The sequence below is a fragment of the Curcuma longa genome, chromosome 4, assembly GCF_044706935.1.
Source record: "Curcuma longa cultivar G26 ecotype Majalengka, Jawa Barat chromosome 4, ITB_CL_G26_1.1, whole genome shotgun sequence".
Classification (NCBI taxonomy): Eukaryota; Viridiplantae; Streptophyta; class Magnoliopsida; order Zingiberales; family Zingiberaceae; genus Curcuma; species Curcuma longa.
In genome coordinates, this window is record NC_133864.1 from 15,280,919 (window position 1) to 15,305,652 (window position 24,734).

The window sequence follows — 24,734 nt, forward strand, 5'->3', positions numbered from 1 at the left end:
CAAGCTATCCCAAGCGAACCAGAACCTCCGAGGTGAAACCCTAATTCGGCGGTGGGGACCAAGTAAAGTCCCTAATTCGTGCAAAATGCTGCTTACCGCGGCGGAGCCGGCGGTCGGAGGAGATCGAGAAAGGCCGCCGGTGACCAGTGGATCGAGGGCGGCCGCTTCCAAATAAAAAAAAAAGGGTTTCCTTTTTCGCAACGGCTGATGATGTCAGCACGTTGCCAAAATAGATAAAAAGCAGGAGGGGATTGGAGTATATATAGACCCGAGGCTCCTTTTAGTCTATCGCGACGCGCGTATTTTATAGTGGGATTCTCAGCCTTAATTTATATTTTTTAAATAATATAAAAAATATAAAAAAAATTTAACTTTTATTTAAAAATGTATATATAATCCACATAATAGAAGAAAATGTACAGTTACATTCTTCCTTTGAATCGATAAAGTCAGTAAAAAAATAAGTAACAGACAATTTTTTAAAAAAAAAATCACAACAAATTAAACGCAAGGACATGATAACTAATGAATAAAAGTAGGGCAAAATTAAAATTACGTCGTCTCAAGTGAAGTGAAACATCTAATGGATGTTATTTTTCAAAAATTAAATTAAATGAATGCCTAATCACTTATTTTTTCTCTAAAAACTCGGTTGATCTATCGGAGCTGATGATCTTGAGCCTCCGAGCTATCTTCCCTTCTTTCTAAAATTTTTGTTCTTTCTCTTGTCCCTATAGTCTTCTTCTCAATATCATCAGCTTCTGGGCTAAAGTTCAAGTAAGCTAATACATAGTCTTTCGGGATATAACTGAGTTGGTTACGATGGAACAGACTTGTAGAAGAGGACAAGAGTTCGAATCTTGACGAAGTTAAGCAATACCTTCCTCCGTCGTAATCAACTACAGTTTTTCGATTTACCTCCTCACAGATGATCACCGACCGTGTGGGGGCACTGGGGACTGGAGTGACGGATTCCACCTTTTTACAAAAAATAAGCTAATACATGGCTCCACCATTGTCTCTTGATCAAGCACTATTATAGCAGTTATTGATAGTTATTAAAATGTATAAAAATTATTAAATAATTGCTACAAATATGTTTAGGATGAGTTTAAGATTTAAAATTTACATGGTAAAAGTTATTAAATAACTACTATAACATGTAAAAATTACTCAATAATTATTATAATGTATTATATTGAGTTTAAGATTTAGGATTTAGGATGGTAACAATTACATAATAATTTTTATAATTATTTTAAAATAATTTTGATAAAATTTAAATAATTATGATCAAATTAATAAATGATATTTTAATATAATATTATTCAAAAATTTTAAATTTTAAATCTTAAACTTTCTAAATGATATAATCACGATAAGTGCCTATTGGAACAATTAAAACCATGCATATGAAGGGGAGATGCAAGCATGATATATAATAAAAATAGAAGTAAATTATTGTAATTTTCTTTATTCGAATTGAATTAAAGTGTTGCACTTAGTTAATCCTACCCATAAAAGTTGGTATTTTTTTAAAAAAAAAATCATTTATCTCATTTTGTTTAGATCAATTAATTCAATTGAATCAGTTGCATTGTCTCTATTAACACTCCCTGTTATCTACGGCGGTGGCATGACTTGTAAGATGCTTGTTGTGCCAAAATTTGTATCGGATCACCCTCTTCATCTTTGCTTGAATTAGTCCTTCGCAGGACACCTGAAATATCAATTACTGATTGCATATTTTATTTTATTTTCTATTTTGCCATTTTATTAATATTTTCGAAAAAAATCACTCTTGTTATATTTTAATTACGAAATTGCCTTTATCTACCTTCCCCTGTTTCAGTGCGGAGCAAGCGATGGCTTCGAGCCGCCTCCATTTCCTCCTCAGCAAGCCGCCTCCCTTCGCTGCCCTCCCCTCCTGTTTCTTCTCATCCCTCTCCTCTTCCGCTTTTCACGCCTCCCTCCGGCGGCATGGCTTCGCGCGTTGCTTCTCTGCTGCTCGTCGCCTCCTCTGCTCCAAATCGGACCCTCCGCTTCAGGTAAGAAGAGCCTCTCCCGGTCAACTCTCTGTCCTCTTTGGCCGCCTCTTTATCTGTCATCCTTCTCCTGTCGATCTAGAGCGATTCAAGGGTTGGCGAGGCTGCCCCCTCGATAGTCGGCGATCTGTTGGATTACCTGAACGAATCTTGGACGCAGTTTCACGCCACTGGTGGATCCTCCAATTCTTCGATTTTCTTGGTATTATTTGCTCGTATGTTCTAAATCCACTGATAAGTTTCTCCATCGCGTTTTTCCCTTTAGCTGAAGCGAAGCGGCAGCTCATTGCAGCTGGGTTCCGTTTGCTTAACGAGAATGACGAATGGGATCTCCAGCCGGGTGGTCGGTACTTTTTCACGCGCAACATGTCTTGCTTGGTGGCTTTTGCTGTTGGAGAGGAGTGAGTTCCATATTAGATGATCAAATGCTTATAATCAGAGTTTTAAGGTTAATTTGATCAGTGAGATGGACTACTACTCGTCTACTCGCATCTTTTAATGCGTTCGCATGGATGTGTATTAGTTGCGATAGAGCGCAGTGTGTGTTTCCATTTATTTGTTTATAATTTTAAGAATCATGCACTAAGCTATCAAGTTTGTTCTGAGGAATGGTATAATATTATAGCGGAGCTAGTGAACCGCCTGGAGAGAACACATTACTAGATCACAAAATAACAAATAAACTATTTGATGACTTGGGTGTTTGGAAACTTTGCAATTTTACATCTAGATTCACATTGTTGTTCCCATAGGTAACTATCACTTCATTCAGTAAAAGATTAAATATCACCATTTTCATATGTTTCCCTAAAGAATTGGCTCTAATATCTTAGTTTCCCAAGATCTAATTGGTTTTAGTTCTTGAATTTCAGCACTATGTGATATATTGTATATTTTGCTTATCATTGATCTTCAACATTCCATTCACCTCCCAATCTTAGAGATTGCTTCACTTTTGCAGTTATAAAGTAGGCAGTGGTTTTCATGTTATTGCTGCTCATACTGATAGCCCATGTTTAAAACTCAAGCCTCGGTCTGCATCAAGCAAATCTGGTTACCTCATGGTAAATGTTCAGACTTATGGTAGCGGCCTATGGCATACATGGTTTGATAGAGATCTAAGTGTTGCTGGGAGAGTTATCCTGAAAGATAACAGTGGTTCTTTTATCCATAAGCTTGTTAAAGTGAGGAAACCTCTGCTACGTGTACCAACCTTGGCCATTCATCTTGACAGGTTGCTTATTTGCTTCTTCATCTTTCATTTCTAATTTAAATAAAAGAATTTTATGTAGTTATTTTTAGGATGCTTGATTAATTGAATATTACTCTTGCCCATGATTATTTTATGTAACTGTGTGGGAATTTTTCTTAATATCATTTCTTTTTCCTAAATAGACATAAGTTGATGTTGTGGGATTATTTCTTTAGATATTTCAAAGCTAACTTTTCTTCATATAGAACAGTGAATACTGAAGGTTTTAAACCTAACTTAGAAACTCAGCTCGTTCCACTTCTTTCAACAAAAGTTGATGAGGCTGAAACAAAGTCCGAGGACAAGACAAAAGCATCTTCTTCAAAAAATATCCATCATCCACTGTTGTTGCAGGTACAAAGCTCACCTGCCAATGGCTTGATATGCCAACGAAGATGACCTGTCAATGTCATTAATTTCATATGGATCATTGGCTACGTGATGGATGTGTATTCAGTATTGTTCATTTACTTTCTACAGGGAAGTGGTACTTGCGGCCGCTTATCAGGATTGTGTTACTTGTATTTTTCCAGGTTTTATCTAAAGAACTTGCTTGTGATGTTAGCGAGATAATGGGTATGGAGTTAAATGTTTGTGATACCCAGCCTAGTTGTCTTGGAGGTGGAAATAATGAGTTTATCTTCTCTGGAAGACTTGACAACCTTGCTTCAAGTTATTGTGCACTGAGATCTCTGATAGATTCATGTCAGTCACCTGTTGACTTAGCAGACGAGCAGGCCATCCGAATGATTGCTTTGTTTGACAATGAAGAGGTATTATTATTTATTGCATCTTCAAAATAAATTCATACCATTCTTTACTCTCTTTTTTCACCATAATATTCACTACTGTCTTAAACCGTAACAATGCAGTAAGCATTGAGAATACTATTTTCAAATGTCAACTAAAATGAACATTGTGGTTTTAACATGATTGCCTATCTAAATGTTATGTAGGGTGCTTTTAAGCTTCTGCATGGCTAATAAATTCATCACTTACCTAGCATTAATGCTGATGTCTAAACACATACAATGCTTTCTACCTTTTAGCCAAATAGTTGAGCGTGCACTTGTGTTTGCCTTAATTTGTTTTTGTTTGGAATTGATAGGTTGGATCTAATTCTTTGCAAGGGGCAGGTGCACCGACGATGTTTCAAGCCATGAGACGAATTGTTGAATGTTTATCTCAAGAACGAATGACAGAGGATTCTTTTGAACGTACATTACGTTCATCTTTTCTTGGTATTCCACTTGCTATTTTGTTTTATGTGAAAGGCGCAATTACATTATTGTACAAAGCAAACTTGATATTACATCAAAGATTGTTTATTTTCCCTTGCATTTCTATGCTAGCCGTGGAAGCATTCTGTCCTTGGGTTTTTGAAAAGAAATAAAAAAAAAACTGATGCTGAAGGTGCCATTTTGATTAGCAATTGAGATAGATAATATCATGAGATTTAGCTGATTACTTGTACAAGGTTCAGTAATCTATCACTCTCTCACTTTTAATTTTTTTTTTTTCTGTTCAGTATCTGCAGACATGGCACATGGCCTGCACCCAAATTTTCCTGACAAATATGAAGAGCACCACCGACCACAGCTACAGAAAGGAGTTGTAATAAAACATAATGCGAATCAGCGCTATGCAACCAGTGCTTTAACTGCATTTCTTTTTACAGAAGTAGCAAATCTCCATGACCTTCCAGTTCAGGTATTGCTGGAGAGTGTTCATTGGTTTTCTGAGTCAGATGCTCAACTGCAGCATTAATGATTTATCTTTGTTTATTTGTTATTCATTGCGTGTTGGATTGGCTTGATGACCAAGTGAATGCTTTAAAATTTAGATTAGAGAGACTGTAGTGCTTGCTATTTTCTGCAACAATCTGCAAATTGGATACTTTCCTTATGTTAGGGATAGCAGGGATACTAGACATCTATGTTTGGCTGTGGTGGGAAAGAACAATAATGGCTTAGTGGAACTCTGATCATAGTCTGGTACTAGTGGTGGGTAACTCTCAATGTTAGGTAGTGGAGGGTAAATGTGTGCAATCATATTTCTGTTTCATTAGCAGTTGTTGACTGGGTTGCAAATGCTACTATTTTCCTCTCCTGCAAGGTTCATCTAGTCATTTTTTACTTTTGTCGAGAAACAAACGACACTAACTTTTGATAAGTGTTGGAATATTATATAAAAGTGTTGGAGCGTTAAGAAACTACACATACAAAACATTCGTATAGCAATCATGAAAAATGCTAAGATGGATGTGATGAATTATTTGAAAGGAATACTGATGTCCAAGAACAATTAAGTGAAGCTCCAATGGATATAAAATGAGAAAACATAGGTTGAGATCCTAATGACATATTTAAAGGCATCAATAGATTATATAGTTAGAAGAATTGAATATATTAAAATATTGTCAGTGATGTTGTCTTGCATATAGCTCTATGGAGGGATACCCCAATTAGTTGGGACAAACATGGGCAAGTAAAACTTCTAAAGATGATTGGAACCAAATTGCTTGGCCTGTAACGGTGTGAGGAACCTTTGCTATATATATATATATATATATATATATATATTTTGTCAAGGAAGTTTATTATTGGTATGGAATCTTTGATGTGTTTATGTCATGGGTTTTTGCTTATTGCCACATTACACATGATATTTGAGTTTGGAGAATTCCTATATTTTTTATACTTAGCCTAGAGGTATCTTAATTGCAGCTAAAACAAGATGCTTGAGAGTGCGATAAAGGCTTTTATATTAAAGCAAGATGCATAAGATTGATGGACAGGCTTCTATATTATATGATATTATTTTATTTTATATCAGATATATAGATAGGTGTATATATACAGAGAGAGAGTTTCTACTTTCAAGTTACAGTTTGTGCAAGCCTCTAGGAGCATACACTGACGTTGCTGCCCCCAGTTTCTGTTTGTCCGTACTGAATTTTCTCTCATGAGCAATGAGACACCTTTTCCAAATACATGGAAGTCCAATTTTCTATATTATTCAGGTTTGGATAGCAAAACAAATATGGGTTTAATTCTGTTGCTCTTATAATTTTCTTTTTCTTTCACTGTAGGTATACTACCAACATACTTTTTGGCAACAAAGGATTTTCCTTCAATGAAGTAATTATAAGCTATAGGAACACATTGCTGACAGAACCCATCTTTTCTGCTTTTGGTTCACTTAAAATATTTTAGTGCTTAATGAAAAACCTAGATTTCTTTTATAATTGTTGCAGTGCTTATTAATACTAATCCTCTAGTTTTTACACCGCATCAAAGCAGACAGATATCTTGCAAAGAAAACTTACCTATGTTATGTCCAGGAATTTGCTGTAAGAAACGATATGGGATGTGGATCTACGATTGGCCCTATCTTGGCATCAGGGGCTGGTATCCGAACCGTTGACTGTGGTATTCCTCAGCTCTCAATGCACAGGTGTGCCATTCTTACCATCATGTTGTTACTTGGTCTCTTGTTTTTCTTGTCAATGTGAACAATGAATATAAAATATGCATTTCTTGAGCATGTTGCTTATTTATTCAATGGTATTAGTAATGTGTTTATCAACCAACTCATTTCTCCAACACTAGATCTTGTGTCACTTGTCTCAAGAATATACCAGTGGAATTTTGCAACCACTTGAATTATTATTGTGTTATAGCAAAGCATTACTAAAAAATATACATAGTGGAAAAGCACTATCTCACATCATCTAGATTATAGTTTTGTTATTTCTTCTTTTTTTTTTTAGTTGGCATCAAGTATTCAGTCCTTTGGACCGACTAATCCTAGAAGTGACTGGTCTGGTCCGACAGAAATTTCCCATCAGTCACCTGAGTAAACCTGGGCTGACTAATCCTGGGAAGTTTCTTCTTTTACATTTGTCCTACTTTGTTTAATGAGTTTTATATGCTGTACTATTAACAGAAGTTATCATGTTATGTTTACAGTCTAGGAACAACGTTAATCATTTGTGAGAAAAAAAATGCTTAAATAATTATGTGAGTAATGTATTAATTAATAGGCCGATGTCATCATTGTCACTAGATTTGCTAATCATACTCTGACAAAGCTAGAAAAAGAAACCATACATGTCTAAATCTAAAATTTACACTAAACATGAGTGGCTACTCGTAATTAAATTGTTAATAATCATTGGTTTATTATCTTGTTTATTGATTTCAGATTCATAATCTTACTTTTGGATTGTGGTGCAGTGTTAGGGAGATATGTGGCAAAGAAGATGTGGATATTGCATATAAACTTTTCACTGCCTTCTTCAGATCATTTTCAGACATCGACAAGAAGCTAATTGTGGACTTTTAGGTTTAGACTTCTTTGCTTCCTCAAGTCCTCTTTACCTTATTATTATACGGTCCAATTGTTGCATAATTCATGATCTTCGATTTTACTATTTAACATAAACCTCGAATTTAGCCATAGGAACAACTCAAAATGAATCCCAAGGATTTCACCTTGAATTAAATCGGTTTGCATTGGTTCGTTTCAAAACACATTCAGTTCAGCAAATAATATTGTATAAATTGTTGGATTAATCTCAGTCGTGCGGATTAATGTTGGTTTGTAGGAGTTGATAATCTTATTTAAGTCCAGTTGTGCATTAAAAAAATGGAAAAGAGTAAAGTAAAGAAGAACCTGTCAAAAGATCTATATGGCGGTATGCACTTAATCGATGAATCATCCAAATTTCTGGCAAAGTCATACAAGTAAGAACAGCTCATAGGCTAGAGAAAAACAATAAAATATTCAAATTGGTAATTTTTGTTATTTCATATCCATCTGTTGCTTGATTGTTGTGGCCTCTTTGCAGCTGTTCAACATTCTTGTTTTTTGCTAATATTTTTTTGATGCAACCCCTAGGAATTAATATAAAAAGGTAAATCTCTATGATACTCCAGATTTAATGACAAAGGGAATAGATCTCTCTTTTGATCTTTGCTTGTCATAACAAGAAATTACTCCCATTGTCTTTCTCACTAGTGGATCTAGACGTGCTGCAGATAGATTCTTTTCCTTTTGAAAAAACGTGTGAAACTTTATTTCAAAGATAATTAATCTTTTGAACGAGTATCTTCTGTTATTATATGTTTGTCGATCTTGTCCTTTTCTGGTTATTGTCTCATTGTTTTCAACATTTATAGCATATTAATGGGTATTAATGCAAATTTTGATCTCTTTTTTTACGCTTTAATATTCTAAATAATCCTAATTGATGGAATAATCTTTTATTTCTTATAACTACATATTTATTGTGACATATAACAATTAGATTTAGTTTTGCTTTTTTATCTAACTTCTAGTCTTCTACCATTGTTTAAACCTTTTTTAAAAAAAAAATCATGGCACCAAAAATATAAATTCTTTTAACAGAAACACAAATATCGATCATCACTTTATCAACACTTCTCATTCCACATCGATAAGAAACATAATATTAAAGAAAAGAAAAATAAAGAAAAACATCACACAATTTTGAAGCATCAAAGAGAAGATAATTTTTTTAGAAAAATAAAAATTGGAAAAGAAATTGCGAACCATTACGTTGCCTTGAAGGCTTGGATGAGGAGGGAGAAGCCGGCGGCGCCTCGCTCCTGTTGCAGCGTCTCCTCCTCCAGCCACAGCCGGCTCTCGAAGGCGCTCCGCGACCGGAACATGAACACGGCTGCCGACCCGCGGCCGAACCACCAGTCGTGCACGTCCCACATCATGTCCACCGGCGACCCCTCGATGAAGATCGTCTGGTTCCCCCTGAAGTTCCACTGCAGGCTCCGCGCGTGCACCACTCGCTTCTTGTCCACCGTCACCGCCAGCTCCGACTCCCTCGCGTCCCACCCCTCCCCCTTGCACCGGATCGTGATCTCGTGCTCCTCCCCGCCCTCACGGAACCGAGCCCTTGTCGTATGCGTCGCCGAGTCGCCCACCACTTGCTCTCTCCGGAAAAACAGCGAGCACCCCGCCGCCGCTGGGAGCGCCGCCGCCTCGAACCTCTTCGCGAATTCCTCGCTCAGATCTCCCAACAACAGCGCGAACTCTGAGTCGACGACCACCGCGACGTAGAAGCCGTAGCTGGGCTCTGGACCCGGTCCGAAGTTGGCTGACGAAATGTCCCAGTGAAGTCCGACTTCATAATTCCCTTCGGAGATGTAAGTGCTGCTCCCTTTCTTCTTCCTCAGTAGATGGCAATTCGCCTCCCATGGACTGGTTGATGAGCCGTCGACGATGGCGACTGATAGAAGGGGGTTGAGCTGCGCCTTGGACCAGGTGACCCTGATAAGTAGCTCCCTCTGTGTGGAAAGCCTCGTCCGGTAGAGGCAGGTGACCGAGCTAACCACAGAGCTGGAGGCGGTGTGGTCGATCACCGACGAATTGCCACTGCTGCTGCTTCCGGAACAGGAGGTGTCGGACACCTTCACGGCGTGCTCACTGAAGCACGAAGCGAAGTCCTTTATGGCCGGAGGAAGGAAGAGATGATTGGAGGAGAGGTGGCGGTTCTTCGTTGCTTTGCTCACCATTGTTATTCCTCAAACGAGCTTGGTGACAGTCAAGTTGAAATCTTTAGTCGGGAAAGCAAGCCACAAAAGAGAAGAATAGAAAGGGAAGGGAGGAATATGGTATGCCTTGCTAACTAGTAACCTCATTGCTGATGCCTCCTTCAGCTGAGATGGAAATTTAAGAATTTTTTAAACTTGGTATAGAACTAGCTCTGTTTTGATGTTCTTTTCTTGCACAGTAACCTCATATGTCTGAAAAATCAGAGGGGAGAATTATACTTCGCTAAGGCTCCTAGGGAGGAATCACTAGCTGGTTTAGAAAAGATATCAAATAAAAAGCAGTAGTCAGTAGAGGTACCAACCCTAACTGCCTCACCTCGCAACCCACAAGTTAGCAGCAAATAGGATTGACCACTGTACCAATCCCGCTGGTATTAGTTTGGAAGCTTGATGGAATGAGGAAAATTGTCATCTTCTGCTAGGAATCTGATTTGCGACTTTGCATTGGGTTGGCAATGGCATGCAGCAACTGCAGCTCAACGACTAGAAGGTCTATCTGACACAGCCCCGTGCAGTGTGGCCATTCATGATTGAGGTACACTGTTAGCCTTTATTGAACATGGCCAACTCTCCCTTGAACTTAATGTCTCTCACATTACTATTCTTGCTTGTGTGAGCTAAAGAAATTATTCAGTGACAGTTTGAGTGGCGTTTCTTTTTGCTAAAATTTTCAATTATCAATTTATTTGTTTATTTATTTTGGTCATGCTAATCCTTTTTGTTCATATTGTACAACAGCTTGTCTCTTTCCCGCACGAGAGGTGTCTCATATGGGCCAAACAAACGCCATAATAAGTGAAGACAAAATTATGATGACAGCAAACAGACTTAAGTTTGATGATTCTTACATCTATAAACGAAAGGGACCACAAGTGCACATATATACAATCAATTAAGTTGAGAAACAGATGCTACGAGCCTCATCATCAACCTTTTTGGTTCAAATCTTTGTATTACCAAACATACTGGAGAGTAAACTAATGATGGCTTTATGGAATTTGATACGAGCCTGTACTTTCTTCTTTTATTTTCTTTTCCTTATTGATATGAGAATTTGCTAGTGATTTGACTCAATGTTTTTGGGTTGCTATTATTTCAGCTTAAATACAATTGTTGGTTATAAGTAGTTCCAAATACAGGACAAGCAAGTTCAGTTTGAAGTCTGCTGCTGCTTTGTTTCATAAAGTTTGGATTATAAGAAGATGTCAAAGCTTGCAGATTCATCTGTGTTCGGTGATTTACATCTATAATGACTAATATAATCCAAAGGTGAGGTTGCTACTGAAGGTAGAGTACAATTTGTCTGCTGCTGCCTTTCTGATAAAGTTTTGCCATGGTGGTCAAATGCTTTATGATGTCAGAGCTCGCAGATAAACTCGAATCCCTACTTTAGAAAAGGGGAAACATTTTATACTTTTCATGAGGTGCGACTAAAGGTAGAGTAAGATTTAATGCTTGTAATCCAAGTAACCTACTTGTTGGAACCCTTGATTACATCTGTAATTCTGTTTTGATTAGTACCTTCATCAGCATTGAAATGATTTTAGCAGGCTCTTGCACTAATTTTATTTATTCTTGCAGGAGTTAGGAGGTCAGAGGGCATCCTCATCTCCACATTGTCAATGTCCTGTTCTTCAGTAAGTAAACTAGGCAAGTTCTATATTCTAATGTTTATTACTTGCTCATGCTCATGCTCATATTCCCATCTTCTACCTTCCATGATCCCTTTCTCTGACAAAGAAAATTCCCACAACCATTATCTCATTGCTTTCATCATATCATACACATGTGCCAAACCAGCATAGCTCATTATAATTATCTGCTGCAAATTAAAAAATACATGCTGTGTCTTCATCTTAATCTTACTGTTCCTCTTAATATAAGTCTTCACCAAATTCTAGCCATTTTGGCCTGTTATATAGCTGTCATGCTCACCGAGAAATAGAAGTTAATTACACTAAGTCTTCCCTTTACTATTCATAAATTAACAATACTAGTCAACCTTACTATTCAATCTCAAAATAAGCCAGCTTGCATCAATATGGTGTTATTTAAGATTGTGTGATCAATCAATTGCAAATCTCTCAGTTATGTCATCTTAAACAGGAAAATGAATAAAACTCATATCAGTTGAAGCTTCACATCTGATTTGAATATAATTTATATTATCTGGGATATCATTTTATGCATTTAGTGGAATAGTTGACAGGCACTCTGAAGAACAGTGGTATGTACCCCCTTCCCTCCCTTAATCATTGACCCCTCGCTAAATTCTATGCATGATTTTAATGTCTTAATTCTTTGGAATTTGTAGTCCAGGTCAATTTTTAATCTGTTTTTTTCCTTGTTAAAGAAAATTGATTTAGGAGGGCCTGGGCTACATCTTTGGGCCTGCTCAGGTTTGTCTGATTCCTTTAATGCAACTGCACATCGAGCTGTCACGCAGAATCCCAGCTCGAGCTTAATGACGCAGCGATCGACGATCTAAATCAAACATCTTTATTATTTTCACACAAAAGTAAACTGGATTGCATTGATAGATGATCATAAAGCTGCCTGCATTAATATTCTTTGCAAGAAATAGATGAGTAGATAGATAGATACACATGACTACTGCCAGTGAATTGAAGTTACTTTCGTTTTTCTCTAAATCATCATCATCCGCCGTCATGAATTCCTTATCGTAAATGACAGATAGATGATCTCAGGCGAAATGCCCGTCGGATCGACAGTCAAACATCTAACCAAATGCTTTTCTAGCAGAATCATTGTAACTGTGTCAGTCAGTACTCTCCATGCAAGCATACGTTGATATCCGGCGAAGGCTTGTGCTCCGACGACTGCAGGCCGTGCCAACTGGGGGCGCGAAGAGCAGGAGCAGGGTTGGGCATGCTTCCGTCTGGGGGCTCGACGGGCAACGACGGCGAGGTGGACGTCTCGCAGTCGTCTTGGGGGCTGGCCTGCGAAATCGGCCTTGCGGCCGCCACTGGCCCTGCAGTGGCAGCCACGGGTTTCGGCTTTTGATCCTTGGAAAAAGTGTTGGGCGTGAAGCTTCCGACCACCACCTGGCGATGGAAGAGGCGAACAAGGTGAGTGTTTCATGGCGGACGGAGACTTCTTAAAGAGGTAAGGAGAAATGTTCAAGCACTTGAATTGGACTCGCTGCGAGCAGCGACCCAGCGACGCCTCCGCCGATAACACGGCCATCGGGGCCGGCGAGCGATACGCTGATCCCGCCAGTTCTGCTGCGGGCGCCGCCTCCGGTTGCAGTGAGCGTGAAGGATCCAGAGAGAGACAGAAGCTCAAACCGGCCCTGTTTGTGTGCAGGAGCAAGATTAGGATTCAAATGGAAGAGAAGAGAAGAAGAAATGGAAGAAGGGATTTGGGCTCAATAACCTCATATGTCAGGGTGCCGCCGGAAGAACCAGGTTGCCTTAAGGTGACATTGGAGATGGCTCCGTTGGCAGACAGAATGCAGATGGATCGCGGTCCCTTTTGCGAGAAGGAAAGTATCCTTGCAGCAACATCCTTCATCGAGATGATCCATTCAAATCGTTCATATCCCAAAGAGGAAAAAGAAAAGAAGAAGAAGAAGAAGAAGAGAAACGTAAACAGAATCCAAGTTTTGATCTTTCACCTCCCCGGCGGAAATGGTGACTACATGGGGTGTAAAATTTCCTCCTGCTGAGCACGCAAACCACTCTCCTGTATCATCCAGATCGTCGCATTTGTTCATTATTCGAACAGATAGTCGAAAGAAAAGGAAGAAGAGAATGAAGGTTAGACATCGTACCGAGAGCAGCGAGGAGCTGGTTCTTGCCGGAACCCGGCGGCCGACCTTTGCTCCGTTTCCCGTCCGAGGAGAAAGGGGAGGCGGAGGTGGGCGACGTCAGTGCCAGAGCCATGCCGTCGGACCCATACTTCCTCGGCCTGCCTCTCTTCTTCCCCCGAAAAAGGTCGCCGGGCTCAGCCGACCCCGCCCATCATTCCCGTGGCCATGCCGGCCGTCTCCTGCGCCGCCTCCATCCCGTGAGCTCCTGCCTGGTGAAATGCCGCCGCCGGCGGAGGCGGCGGCGGCGAGGGGGTTGGTGAGGGAGTAGAAGACGCAGAGTACTGTTTCGCTTCCGCGCCTCCGGATATGTCTCCGGCGATCCCACCGGCTGCAACTCCTTCCATGAGTGCAAGAAATCAAGCAATCGATCAACCAACAAACAAACAAACAAACAAAAAGGTTGCTTTTTTGTGAAGGCGAGAGTGTTCCTGCTCGGCTCGCTTCCCTCCCAAGCTTTCAAATATTGGACGGACTTCCTCTGCTCTGCTCTAAATATTAACTCTTGTTGCTCTTTCTTTCCTCTCACTCTCTCTCTTTCTTTTTCCTCTGTTTTAATTAATGTGGTGAAAATAAACAACTGAGAAGGAAGGAAGACATTGATGGATGGCAACTGGCAAAAGGTTGGGATGCTCGTCGCCTCTTTAATTAATTAAGTAGAGCAGGAAAACGATAAAAAGAAAAGAAAAGAAAAAGAGAAAGCAAAAGGCAATTTCAAAATTATATAAATGAAAGAGGAAAAAGGACTCTGAAACTGGGCAGTTTATTTGCTTAGAAGTAGTCTTCGCATGCATGACGTTTCCATCAAGAGTCTTCTTCTTTTTTATATTGTAGCTCTGAAAAGAAAAGAAAAAAAAAATGCAAGCTTGAGTCAGCAGCAAAAAGAGTCTTCTTCGCGTAGAAAGGAAATTGTTTACGTTTATTGTTTATTTGTTTACCTAAAGAGAGAGAATTGAGGAGATAGAAGGTCATGCTCCAATAATCATTTAAGTTCTATATGAGCTCTTATCACGACACTTAATTGTGTTTCAAAATTATTCTCGGGACATAGTTGAATTGGTTGCGATGGAACAGAGTTACAGAAGAGGATAAGAGGGTGTTTGGTTTAAATCTCAACGAAACTGAAACATACCCCCTCCATCGTGGTCAATTACAGTTTATTGATTGATCTCTTCACATATAGTCGTGGGGCTGCTAGGGTAATAGATTCCACCTTTTATTACAAAAGAAGAGTGTCAAAATCAATCATCATGGTTAATTATAATTTTTTAATTTACCTTTTATAGATGATCATGATGGTCAGACATCACTGAGATGACAGATTTCATCTTTAGTGAAGAATTTCAAAATTGAATTGATAAAGCATCTATTAATTCGACATCGAATTAATCAAACTACGATGTCATCATTGTGACATTGATTTTTAAGATTCTATTTTGAAAATTAATTTCATAATGGCGTTGATTTTAAAAATCAACATCATATTGGTTTGTATCCAATTAGATAGAAAATTTTAATATATTCAATTTAATCGAATTAGAAATTTTAAAATTTTAAAATAATCTATTTTAAAAAAATTAAAATTTTGAAATAATTAAATTAAATTTTTATTATTCAATCTAATCTAATTTTTACTCACCCTATTCCTAATTAATTTTGAATGCACACTATTAAATTTGATTTCAAAATGGAAGGGTTGAGGAGCTCCTTCTTTCTAAATATGTCACTTATTTTTTCTCAACGTGGTGTAATAATAATAATAATTTAAATATTTTAAAATTTGATTTTTAATTTGTATAAAATAAATTTTAAATTTATTTGACAAGTAAAGTAAAAAAAAGACGATCTACCATCAAAATTATTAATTTTGGTATTAAAAAATATAAACAATAAAATGCCCTAAAAATTAAAAGAGCGAGCGAGCGAGAGAGGAGGGGGAGGATGAGCCAACAAGAGTGGTCAACTACTGTTGCTTTGATGTGAACGCCTGAATAATTAACAAGCATTATAGAAAGGAATCACCTGTCTACAGGTGGGGTACACTTCCCAACACACACGGACACCCAGTCGCATGCACGCGGTGTAAGAGAAGAAGGAATTAAGTATTTGATGGCACAAATACACAGGGCCAGACAGATACAGAGAGAGAGAGAGGAGCAGCAGCAAGAGATGAAACTGGAGTAGAAACAAATGAATTTACTGCTAGAACTAGAGAAAAATGGTGGGGAGCAATTAAATTCCAAGCTGCACGCAAGAAACTTTCGCGTCCAAGGTCGTCGTCTCTTGCGACTGCATGGCTCTGAGCCTCTGACCGATCTGCATGCCGCCGCAGTCTCCGAAGATATGCGTCTCCAAACCTCGTGGAGGATCCTTAATATATACTTTTATATGAGATTTTTATCCAGCAACAATGCATTCAGAGAGAAAACAGAGCACTGTGTCCTCTTCCCCTTGTTTCTGAATGACTTTAGTTTCCAATAAAAACAAACAGAGTACTGTGTTCTACCTTTTATTGCGTAAAACAAAAGGTGGAGGAGGAGAAGGAGAAGCAAAGCTGCAGGCAATAATTAAAGTGTATATGTAGTAGGTTTAGGAGGAAGCTCATCGAAGACGGAGTCATACCTCATCCACCAGACTCTCATTGAGGCTTTGGCTCCTGCACAAGGAAGAATAAAGCTTCGATACGACCACCCTTTTAAAGATGAATTGAGATCATTTCTTTCTCAAACTATGTGAAAAAACTGAAACAAGCAGCTTGCTTGCTTGCTTGACTTTTGACTTCACAAAGAGGATTTATGGACCTGAATGAGCCCTACTGGAAATGGTGGTTAGCCAAGCACAGTGGAGGGCCAATGAAACTTTGGCTCCAAAAATAGTGTCCTGTGAAGGAGGGAGGACATGAGCGAGAAGGCTCCTGGTGGCGTTAGGCCCAAATGGAAGGACTGTCTCCTGTACCATGCTATTGGGATCGCATGGTCCCTCTCCTTTAAGGACTGAGTTTCCATATTGAGTCAGCGAGCCACAGAGAAAATAAGATTCTCTGTTCTTTGTCTCCAAAGAAATCAAGCAAGCGAATGCCGAGAAGGAACCTTGGTTCCACATCATCGTGCAGTTTTTCTTTAATCTCTACCCTGGTTCTTGTACTGCAAATCTTGTGCTGTATATTATTGGTTCAATTCAAGTAAAGCCAGAAACTTGGCTGGGTCGCATGTGGCTCGCCTGGAGGAAGGAAGGGAGGCCGCTGGAGGAAGGGAGCCTTGGAGATGGCCGCCACCGTCGGCGTCCTGGCCTTCGAGCAGACGCGCCTCATGTGGCTCGCCCTTGGCGACGACCGCCGCCTCCTGGCGCTGGCGCGCGTTGAGATGGCGACGCGTCTGTTCGGCCGCCGTTGCTCCATCCCGGCGAACGCCAAGAAGATGGGGGCGGTTCTGTCCAACGGACGTCGACCTCCACCACGAGGTCGAGGTGCTGGCCGATCTGGAGCTGCGGCGGATGCCCGCCAATCCTGAATCCGGCGGCTACCACCAAGATAGCAGCGTCCCTGTCGATCTCAAGCAGAAGATCCTTCAGCAGCGGCAGCAGGTGAAGTACCTGCGAGAGGCCTCCCTCTGGGTCCGCACCTACGATTATGTCGCCCGCCTTCTCGCCGCTCCTCTTTACCATCGCCGGCGGGACGAGGCAAGTCTTCCGATTACATAAAAATCCTTTCTTTGGCGACATCTCCGCCTCCATCGCCGGGGTTATCCCTCATTCATCCGTAGCAATGCGCACCACATGTTCGACAAGAGGGCAGATCCAGCCGTTGAAGACGATAACATACATCAAAATTATACAGTCATTTGAATTATAGACCTTGTTAGGTACTTAGAATAAAGAAAAGATTGAGATGCCAACAAAGCATGAGTTGCAAAATATAAACAGGGGACAGAATGATTGAATGCAATAATTTGATACAAACACATTTCTGCTTTGTTGAAAAGATCTGAACAGGATTGATTGACAAAAGGTTTATCCAGATTGCAACCGACAGCAAATCACTTCCAAATCATACGTGCAGTAACTTCCAATACCCTGACCAGCTGACATACGTGCAGTAACTCATGTACCATGATTTTATTGACAAATCTTACATGATTATAATTCTATAGTCTCTCTTGATGTTATTTATACAATGCATTGAAATAATTTACAACCTGATAAAAATAACAACTGGAACAGAACAATAAAGATACCAGGTAGATGAATCTCTTTAGAGGTGGTTATGGTCTTTGTATGGTGACACACCACCAATGACTCAAGAGCATCAAATAGATGTAGTAGGTGGTATCTGTTGCAGGTAGCAGCCTTTCTTTCTGAAAGAAAGGCTTATATGCATGCATGCACTAATGGGTTCTAAGTTCCCTGAATAAATGTGATTACTTACGAAAATGCTGTGTCTGATACCTTGGGCAGGTCGACATTGTGTCAGATAATCCTCCCCGATTGGTCAATCATAATGCCTACTTGGTCTCCACAAAGTGCCTTTGCGAGATGGCCTGGCTCTAATAAACTAAAAAGAACAACTGCAAATGTATGCAACAGCAAAGCTCAGAGATATAATGAATGATATCTCAATAAATGACAAAAACAGCAACACAAGCAACTGACCAGGAATGTGGCTCTCTTCGCAAATATTAAGCGCTGCTATGTCCACTGCAGTAAAGCCTCTTGAAACGAACTCTCTGAACGAAATGTGTTCGAATGTACCGCCATTGTTGTTTCTTGAATGGCAATTGTAGAAGTCATCTGAGGTAGTGCCTTTGAGAACAGCGTTTGCCTGAACTGCATTAAGATCGCATGGGTTAGGGTCCTCATAAAAACCTTATAATAGGGAATTGTGTCACAATCCGAACCCAAAGGCCAACAGGTACTCTGGAGCGACCAGAAATTCCACTTTAGGCATGGATTGTGACCTATATCCAGTTTCTGACAATATGATGGAACCACAAATGAATCTCCAAACGTACTCTCAGAGGCCCTCAAGGCAGCTGCGGTATCAGTGCTAAGCATTGAATTTCCTGCTTCAGCACCAGCTCCAAAAATAACAACTTTTCCTTTTTCAAGATGGCGGATGGCTCGCCGCCTTATGTATGGTTCAGCAATCTCTTGCAACATTAAGGTAGAATGTATACGTGCCTCAATGCCAATCTTCTCCAGTGACGCTTGGAGCATTATAGAGTTCATCAATGATGCCATCATTCTGCCATAATGGAGAAAGCTATCTTAGCCAAAGCGGATAATAAAGGAATAGATAACTAAACACTCCTAGAAAAAATAGCTAATGCTCCCTAGTCTAATGCAAGTTCTAAGTTGTACAATTCTTAACAAGCAGAAAAAGTAGATATATTAGAGAAATGAGATAGTAAAAAATGAATCCCAAATGTTGTTCAAGATAAATCTCCTATGTATAATGTCTTGAGCATCAAAATGAATCCCAAGTGAAGATGAATGAAGACAAATAAATCTCATCAGCTAAAACTTATGTTGTTAAAATAAAGAGAGCCTCTGCAAGAGACTTAAAGCAGTAAAGAGAGCCTCTGCAAGAGACATTGTCCAAATGGACCTCATAATTGTTTCAAAGAACTTGAAACTGAAATCTCCCTTTGGAGCAATAGACACAAGTATCATATTTTTTTTCCAGGACATAAAATCAGAATGACTCCAGTCAACAAAGTTAGATCAAACAAAAGGTGCTTTCTAGAAGTTTTCTCACGCACTTAGGAAGATAGACAATTTCATAAATTGATTAACACCACCACAAGAGCAAGAAAGACAACATGGTAGTTGGAAATAATAGTAGATCCTTCAGGTATTCACACGAAATTGTAAAACTATAACAAAACTCATATAACTTTACAGCCAGCTCAATCTTTAACCTGCCTTCCAAGGTCTTGAATTCTAAAGATAAAATCCAACAAGATAAAAAACAGCCTAAATTTCAGGCCCATAGAAAATGTCCACACATGCTAAGATGGTGCAAGTATTAAGAACTCAGCTCAAGTTATCAGATGTGTGTATACATATACAAATGCTTTTGCCGAACAAAATATAACTCCATAACAATTAGTAGGTGTGAGAATTGTGCAATAAAAATACAGAAAACCAGTTCAAACTTGCTCAGGCTGATAATAACTACATGATGGAACTAAACAATAAAAAGCAAAACCTTTGTAATTGCAAAAAATTTTGATTTCAATTGCCTCCCATTCAAACCATATTGACCACTGCAATTCTATTGAAAAATGAGAAAGTCTAACAAACTTTTTCACCAAAAGAAGCATACCCTATCTGAAAAGTTGAAGACCTGTCAATTCCAATTGTGGTCATCCAAGTGTCACCACAAAAGTAATTTCGACCACCAACAACAACTGCCACCTGAAAAAACACATTCGAAGACTCGATAATGGAAATATTATTGATAAAAAAAAACTCAGTTTCCAATCAGAGTAAATGACATTCATTAATACCTCCAAACCTGCACCACTAGCAAATGCAATTTCCTTAGCAATTAGCATAACTACCTGAAAAATCCATAAACAGTATCTATTCAACAAATAGGTAGGCTTTTATCCTTAGATAGTATTACATCAAACGGGTTTACCTTAGGGTCAACATTTTGGGTACCTCCAGATAATGCCATACCATTAATTCTCAAGACTACTCTCTTCCACCGTGGAGTTGACAATGACTTTATCTTTGAGTTATTATTCAAGCTAACAGGTCCAGGTCCAGTAACCGGATATCTGCAAATGAGAATATCATCCTAACCACCAAAATTGCATGCTCAATAGTTCATTAACAGTTAGATTCAAACAATTTAAACCAGAAGGTTCACATGTTCTTTGCATGTTTTCTGTTAATACTCTAGATTCAACGTAAACAAAGATCTCAGTCATGGGCTGTGGTCTTATCAAAATGGAATTTTTGTAATAAAATATGAAGATAATAAGGAAATGTGTATAAAAATTACTAAGTTTGCTTTGCATTTTTTTTAATTCTCTATATTTGACTGAAAAAAGGGGTCTCCATAATGGGATGTGGTCTTATCAAAAGTGGAATGTGTAATACAATCAAAGAGAAAATCACAGAACAAATGTGTACAAAAAATTACTAGATACTAAGTATAAAACTGTAATCAATTAGCAGAAAAGAACATAATTATCAATTTGTAAATAAGAAAATATAAGCATCAATTAGTAGCGACAAAATGGATCTAGAGGTGATCAAGTACTCATTACCAAAACATGAAAAATGTTGGAAACAATAAAGCAAGTGATGAAGTTGAAAATCCCACACTCCCACTCCCACTCCCACTATAGATAATGTGGATCTTCCCCTTTGAAACAATGTATTTCTCCTAGTGACATGATAAACTTAAGAATTTATCCACTGCTTATTAAATCTGCAAGGCTAAAAGAATATTGAGATAAGCAGTTTCTCATCAATTTTTTTCTCCCTTCGTAGCTATCACATCATAGACAGAGTATTGATCATCGGGAAGAAATTCTTGCTTCATAGAATGCTTATAGGAAGCAGCAATGTCAAACCAACACAAGATATTAAGTAATCAAAGAATGTGATGCCACTAGCAAAAGGATGCACATCAACTATAGTGATAGTAATCTAGGTTAAGCATTTTGAAGTCTAGTTACTAGGTCAATGAATGACCCTATAAAGACAAGTGATAGCTGAAACTTAAAATTTGACTTCAAAACAATTGCTAAAAAACAAGTGAAAACTTAATATAGCCACTGAAGCATGGGCTATGTAACATGTAGGCAACAGAACATCCAAGTAGATATTCCTGCAAGATAAACTATATCATAAGTTTGGTACTGGGTAAGGCGTTTCTAATAGTGTTGACATCAGAAATTTAACATTTGCTTACATTAAAAAGATAGACATCAGCATATTCCATACAACTTCAAACTTATATGTGATCATAAACCATCACAAAGTAGCCAATTTTTCATGTTTTTCAGTCTACTCCATTCACCAATTTCTCAAAGATTTAGCTGAATTTCCACAAACATATCAGAAATCCTAATAGTACAAACATATATGATGAAAGTAGTTGAACTCTTTCCCACCTACTATTTTTTATATTTTTACCAAGGTAAAGCTGCGTACAATAGACCATTCCCCAAGGCCCTGCATTGGCGGGAACTTTGTGCACCAGACTACTTTTTTTTTTTCTTTTTTCCTTTTTTACCAAAAGGTTACATGGTCTATAATGACAAAATAGAAAACAAATTTAGAGGGTCAACATTAGTTCAGTTGCTGGTAACTGCCCCTTGCAGTCTTCCAGTTTCTTACTGTTGAATTTCAAATTTATGCTGAAAGGATAAGGCTCACAGCATCACCAAATCCACAACAATATGTTTGCCTAGCTTATGTTTTTCTTCTTTGACTGCATGGCATTTATAGGTCAACCCTCTCTGCAGTTATTTACTCCAAAGATTCATTAGATCCTTGGCAGGTTACTATACTGAGAAGGTATGGTAAAAGAACACTGTAAATAAATACTACATCATAAAACCTACAACCCATTCAACCTTTGTTGTGGAATACAGGAACCACACCAAAGTGTTCCCCTAGAGCATTCCCAAAATAATCCTTTTCCATCTTATCTAGGAACTACAATAAAGTCTTTCGTACTGCAACTGCATAAAAATACTGGAAAATCATGATCTATATAAACCACAAGGAAGTTCAAATAATGATAGATGGTTCAGCTTCTAGCAGAATAAATAACGACAAGCTCCGTAGAAAATGCAGCATCATGTAGGCGAGAAAGAGAAATGACCTTTTCATCTGTCTAGCTGCTGTAGCAGGGCTACCGAGATTGACAGATTTGTCATCGTCCAGATTGGCCTTTGACGAGGAGGAGGAACCAACCAGCTGCTCCATCTTTTTAAACCATGTCCAGTGGCTACCAGGGAGGCCACTGCTGCTGAGCCGCTGGCATTCGACTTTGTATCGCTTTTTGAGATTGTCAATCTTGTTCTTGCATTGCTCCACGCTCTTTGCTGACTTCTGCCTGTTACAGCGCTCGCTAACAATAGTGGCCACGTCTTCCCAATCTCTTCCCCGCAGGTTACCTCGGCTGAGCTGCACGAACTTCTCCGTGTAAGCGTCAAGAAGAGACCCGATGGCCGTGTCGCTCCACTCTTCCCGGTCTTTCCGGTAGTCCCCGGAGGACGACATTGCCTTCGGTTTCTTATTCGCAGCCCCGCTGCTATTGTAGCAGTAAGGGGATTCTCCATCGCTCAGATCATCACGCTTGGACGGGAGATGATGGGCCAACTGCTGGTGATGGAGATTGTGATGAGAAACAGAGATCGACGCCCCTTTTAGCTCGAGGTTATTATCGTTTCCTCCTTCGTCGTCGGCGTCGTCTTCCTCTACGGCAGCATGCTGGGGCGCGAACGGAATAGCGGTGTCCACGAAGCAGTGGTGGTCATGGAAGGCCGGGGCGGAAGGACACTTGGAGACGTCCGTCTGACCGAAGGCCTCTCCGTACCCCTCGTGTTCCTCAACGCCACCGTCGTCGGCGACCGCTCCCTTCTTAGCAGGGCTTGAGATGGAGGCGAGGTGGTGATGGACGATCGTCGACGACTTGGAGGTCACGTAGCGGTGGGTTGCGAACGGCGGCTGGGGATGTGACTGAGCGTCGTCGCCGAGGATGGCGAAATCGTCGTCGCAGTAGGCCATGGCGGCGTTAGGGTTAGGGTTAGGATCTCCAGATCCGAACGGGGCGGAGGCCTCACGAGACGGGACGGGAGGCAGACGACGTTAAGGAATGAGAGACGGAGCGCCACTTAAGGCACTAACGCTGGTAGCGCCCCGTGACGTCCTTCTAACGGAACAGTGACGGTTCCGCACGGTGCCGTCAACAACCGCTAAGTCTCACTGTTGCATTCAGAAAATGGCTGTGGGGTCGGATGACTGATTCGGCTTATTAATTATATCGATTTTAAAAAATAATTATCACTTTTACAATAATAATTAGATTATTTATAATAGTTAAATTTGACTAGATTTAAATACAATGTATGTTAAATCCTTTAAAAATAGTTTTAAAAAGGTAAAAATTAATTTTTTTATCATTAAAAAAGTACTTTATATTTAAAAATTAGAATTAAAATTATCGAAATCATTTTAACTAAAAAGAATATTTAGAATGATAAATTAAATTAAGTGTTCTTTTGATATTTTTCAAACATAAATAATAAAAATAAAAATTACTTCCTAAATTTTTTATCAGTCAAATAAAAAATATGAAGTTATTCTTTTTTTTATATAATGTAAACCTCTAACTCTCAGAATTGAGAAATGATCTGGCCTCACATAAATTTTTTTATTGAGATCAAGATATATTGAAAAGTGCGAATAATAACTAGAGAAATGATATGTAACATGAAAAAATTCAACATAAAATTAACATAACACACTCAACTGCATGTCTGAAATCTCATTGCATAGATGTGGGACCCACTGTATGTAGTGTGTCATATTGATTTCATGTTGAATTTTTTCATGCTACGTATCATTGCTCTAATAACTATAGTCAACTTGTGCGAATAACGATCAGTCAATTTTTTAAAATTATCTTTTTATTAAAAAACTTAATTTATAGTATGTTATAGTTACAAATTAATTCATGAATATCTGATATCTTATTGTCATATTGTAATCCAAGACACACACAATATGATCGATTAAGTCTAATAAATTGTCTCTCAAGATGTAGCACAAATGTTGGACGTATGTCATTTCTGATGGAATCGTCAAAAATAAATTCACAATATGTCATTCATTCCATTATACGTCTTTTATATGTATATATGATTTACCTTCTCATTTCAGTAAAAGATGAAAGTTGTCACTTTAGTGACCCTATATGATTGGGGCCATGACCATATGTGAACAGGTAAATTAAGAAGTTGTAGTTGACCATGACAGAAGAGAATATT

General features: G+C 38.9%; 3 protein-coding genes and 1 pseudogene across 3 annotated transcripts; 1 reads left to right on the forward strand and 3 right to left on the reverse strand.

The window, feature by feature from the left end:
* The first annotated feature begins 1,865 nt into the window (after positions 1-1,865).
* On the forward strand, positions 1,866-7,804 carry LOC141826893 (putative aspartyl aminopeptidase). Its single transcript, XM_074714212.1, has 10 exons — positions 1,866-2,048; positions 2,128-2,218; positions 2,311-2,446; positions 3,007-3,279; positions 3,504-3,651; positions 3,831-4,070; positions 4,406-4,538; positions 4,826-5,007; positions 6,641-6,753; positions 7,536-7,804. Exons 1-10 carry the CDS (start codon positions 1,866-1,868, stop codon positions 7,642-7,644), a joined length of 1,608 nt encoding a protein of 535 aa, XP_074570313.1. The 3' UTR covers positions 7,645-7,804.
* Positions 7,805-8,826: 1,022 nt separating this feature from the next.
* Positions 8,827-10,280, reverse strand: LOC141827839 (uncharacterized). Its single transcript, XM_074715169.1, has 2 exons — positions 10,207-10,280; positions 8,827-10,082 (listed from the first exon to the last, which is right to left on the reverse strand). The coding sequence occupies exon 2, from the start codon at positions 9,849-9,851 to the stop codon at positions 8,877-8,879; it is 975 nt and encodes a 324-aa protein (XP_074571270.1). The 5' UTR covers positions 9,852-10,082; positions 10,207-10,280; the 3' UTR covers positions 8,827-8,876.
* Positions 10,281-12,673: 2,393 nt separating this feature from the next.
* Positions 12,674-14,066, reverse strand: LOC141826894 (AT-hook motif nuclear-localized protein 1-like; annotated as a pseudogene).
* Positions 14,067-17,816: 3,750 nt separating this feature from the next.
* Positions 17,817-23,524, reverse strand: LOC141827393 (uncharacterized). Its single transcript, XM_074714621.1, has 7 exons — positions 22,565-23,524; positions 20,360-20,501; positions 20,226-20,279; positions 20,042-20,133; positions 18,726-18,958; positions 18,367-18,540; positions 17,817-18,281 (listed from the first exon to the last, which is right to left on the reverse strand). Exons 1-7 carry the CDS (start codon positions 23,470-23,472, stop codon positions 18,184-18,186), a joined length of 1,701 nt encoding a protein of 566 aa, XP_074570722.1. The 5' UTR covers positions 23,473-23,524; the 3' UTR covers positions 17,817-18,183.
* Between the last annotated feature and the right edge of the window lie 1,210 nt (positions 23,525-24,734).

Excerpts from the sequence above, each read along its gene's own strand:
- LOC141826893 (XM_074714212.1), top strand. The coding sequence starts at position 1,866 with ATGGCTTCGAGCCGCCTCCATTTCCTCCTCAGCAAGCCGCCTCCCTTC. Across the intron at positions 3,652-3,830 it reads ATCATCCACTGTTGTTGCAG|GTTTTATCTAAAGAACTTGC; the intron begins GTACAAAGCTCA and ends GTATTTTTCCAG. Across the intron at positions 5,008-6,640 it reads TCCATGACCTTCCAGTTCAG|GAATTTGCTGTAAGAAACGA; the intron begins GTATTGCTGGAG and ends TGTTATGTCCAG.
- LOC141827839 (XM_074715169.1), bottom strand. The coding sequence starts at position 9,851 with ATGGTGAGCAAAGCAACGAAGAACCGCCACCTCTCCTCCAATCATCTC.
- LOC141827393 (XM_074714621.1), bottom strand. The coding sequence starts at position 23,472 with ATGGCCTACTGCGACGACGATTTCGCCATCCTCGGCGACGACGCTCAG. Across the intron at positions 20,134-20,225 it reads CTAGTGGTGCAGGTTTGGAG|GTGGCAGTTGTTGTTGGTGG; the intron begins GTATTAATGAAT and ends GTGTTTTTTCAG. Across the intron at positions 18,282-18,366 it reads CGAAGAGAGCCACATTCCTG|TTGTTCTTTTTAGTTTATTA; the intron begins GTCAGTTGCTTG and ends ATACATTTGCAG.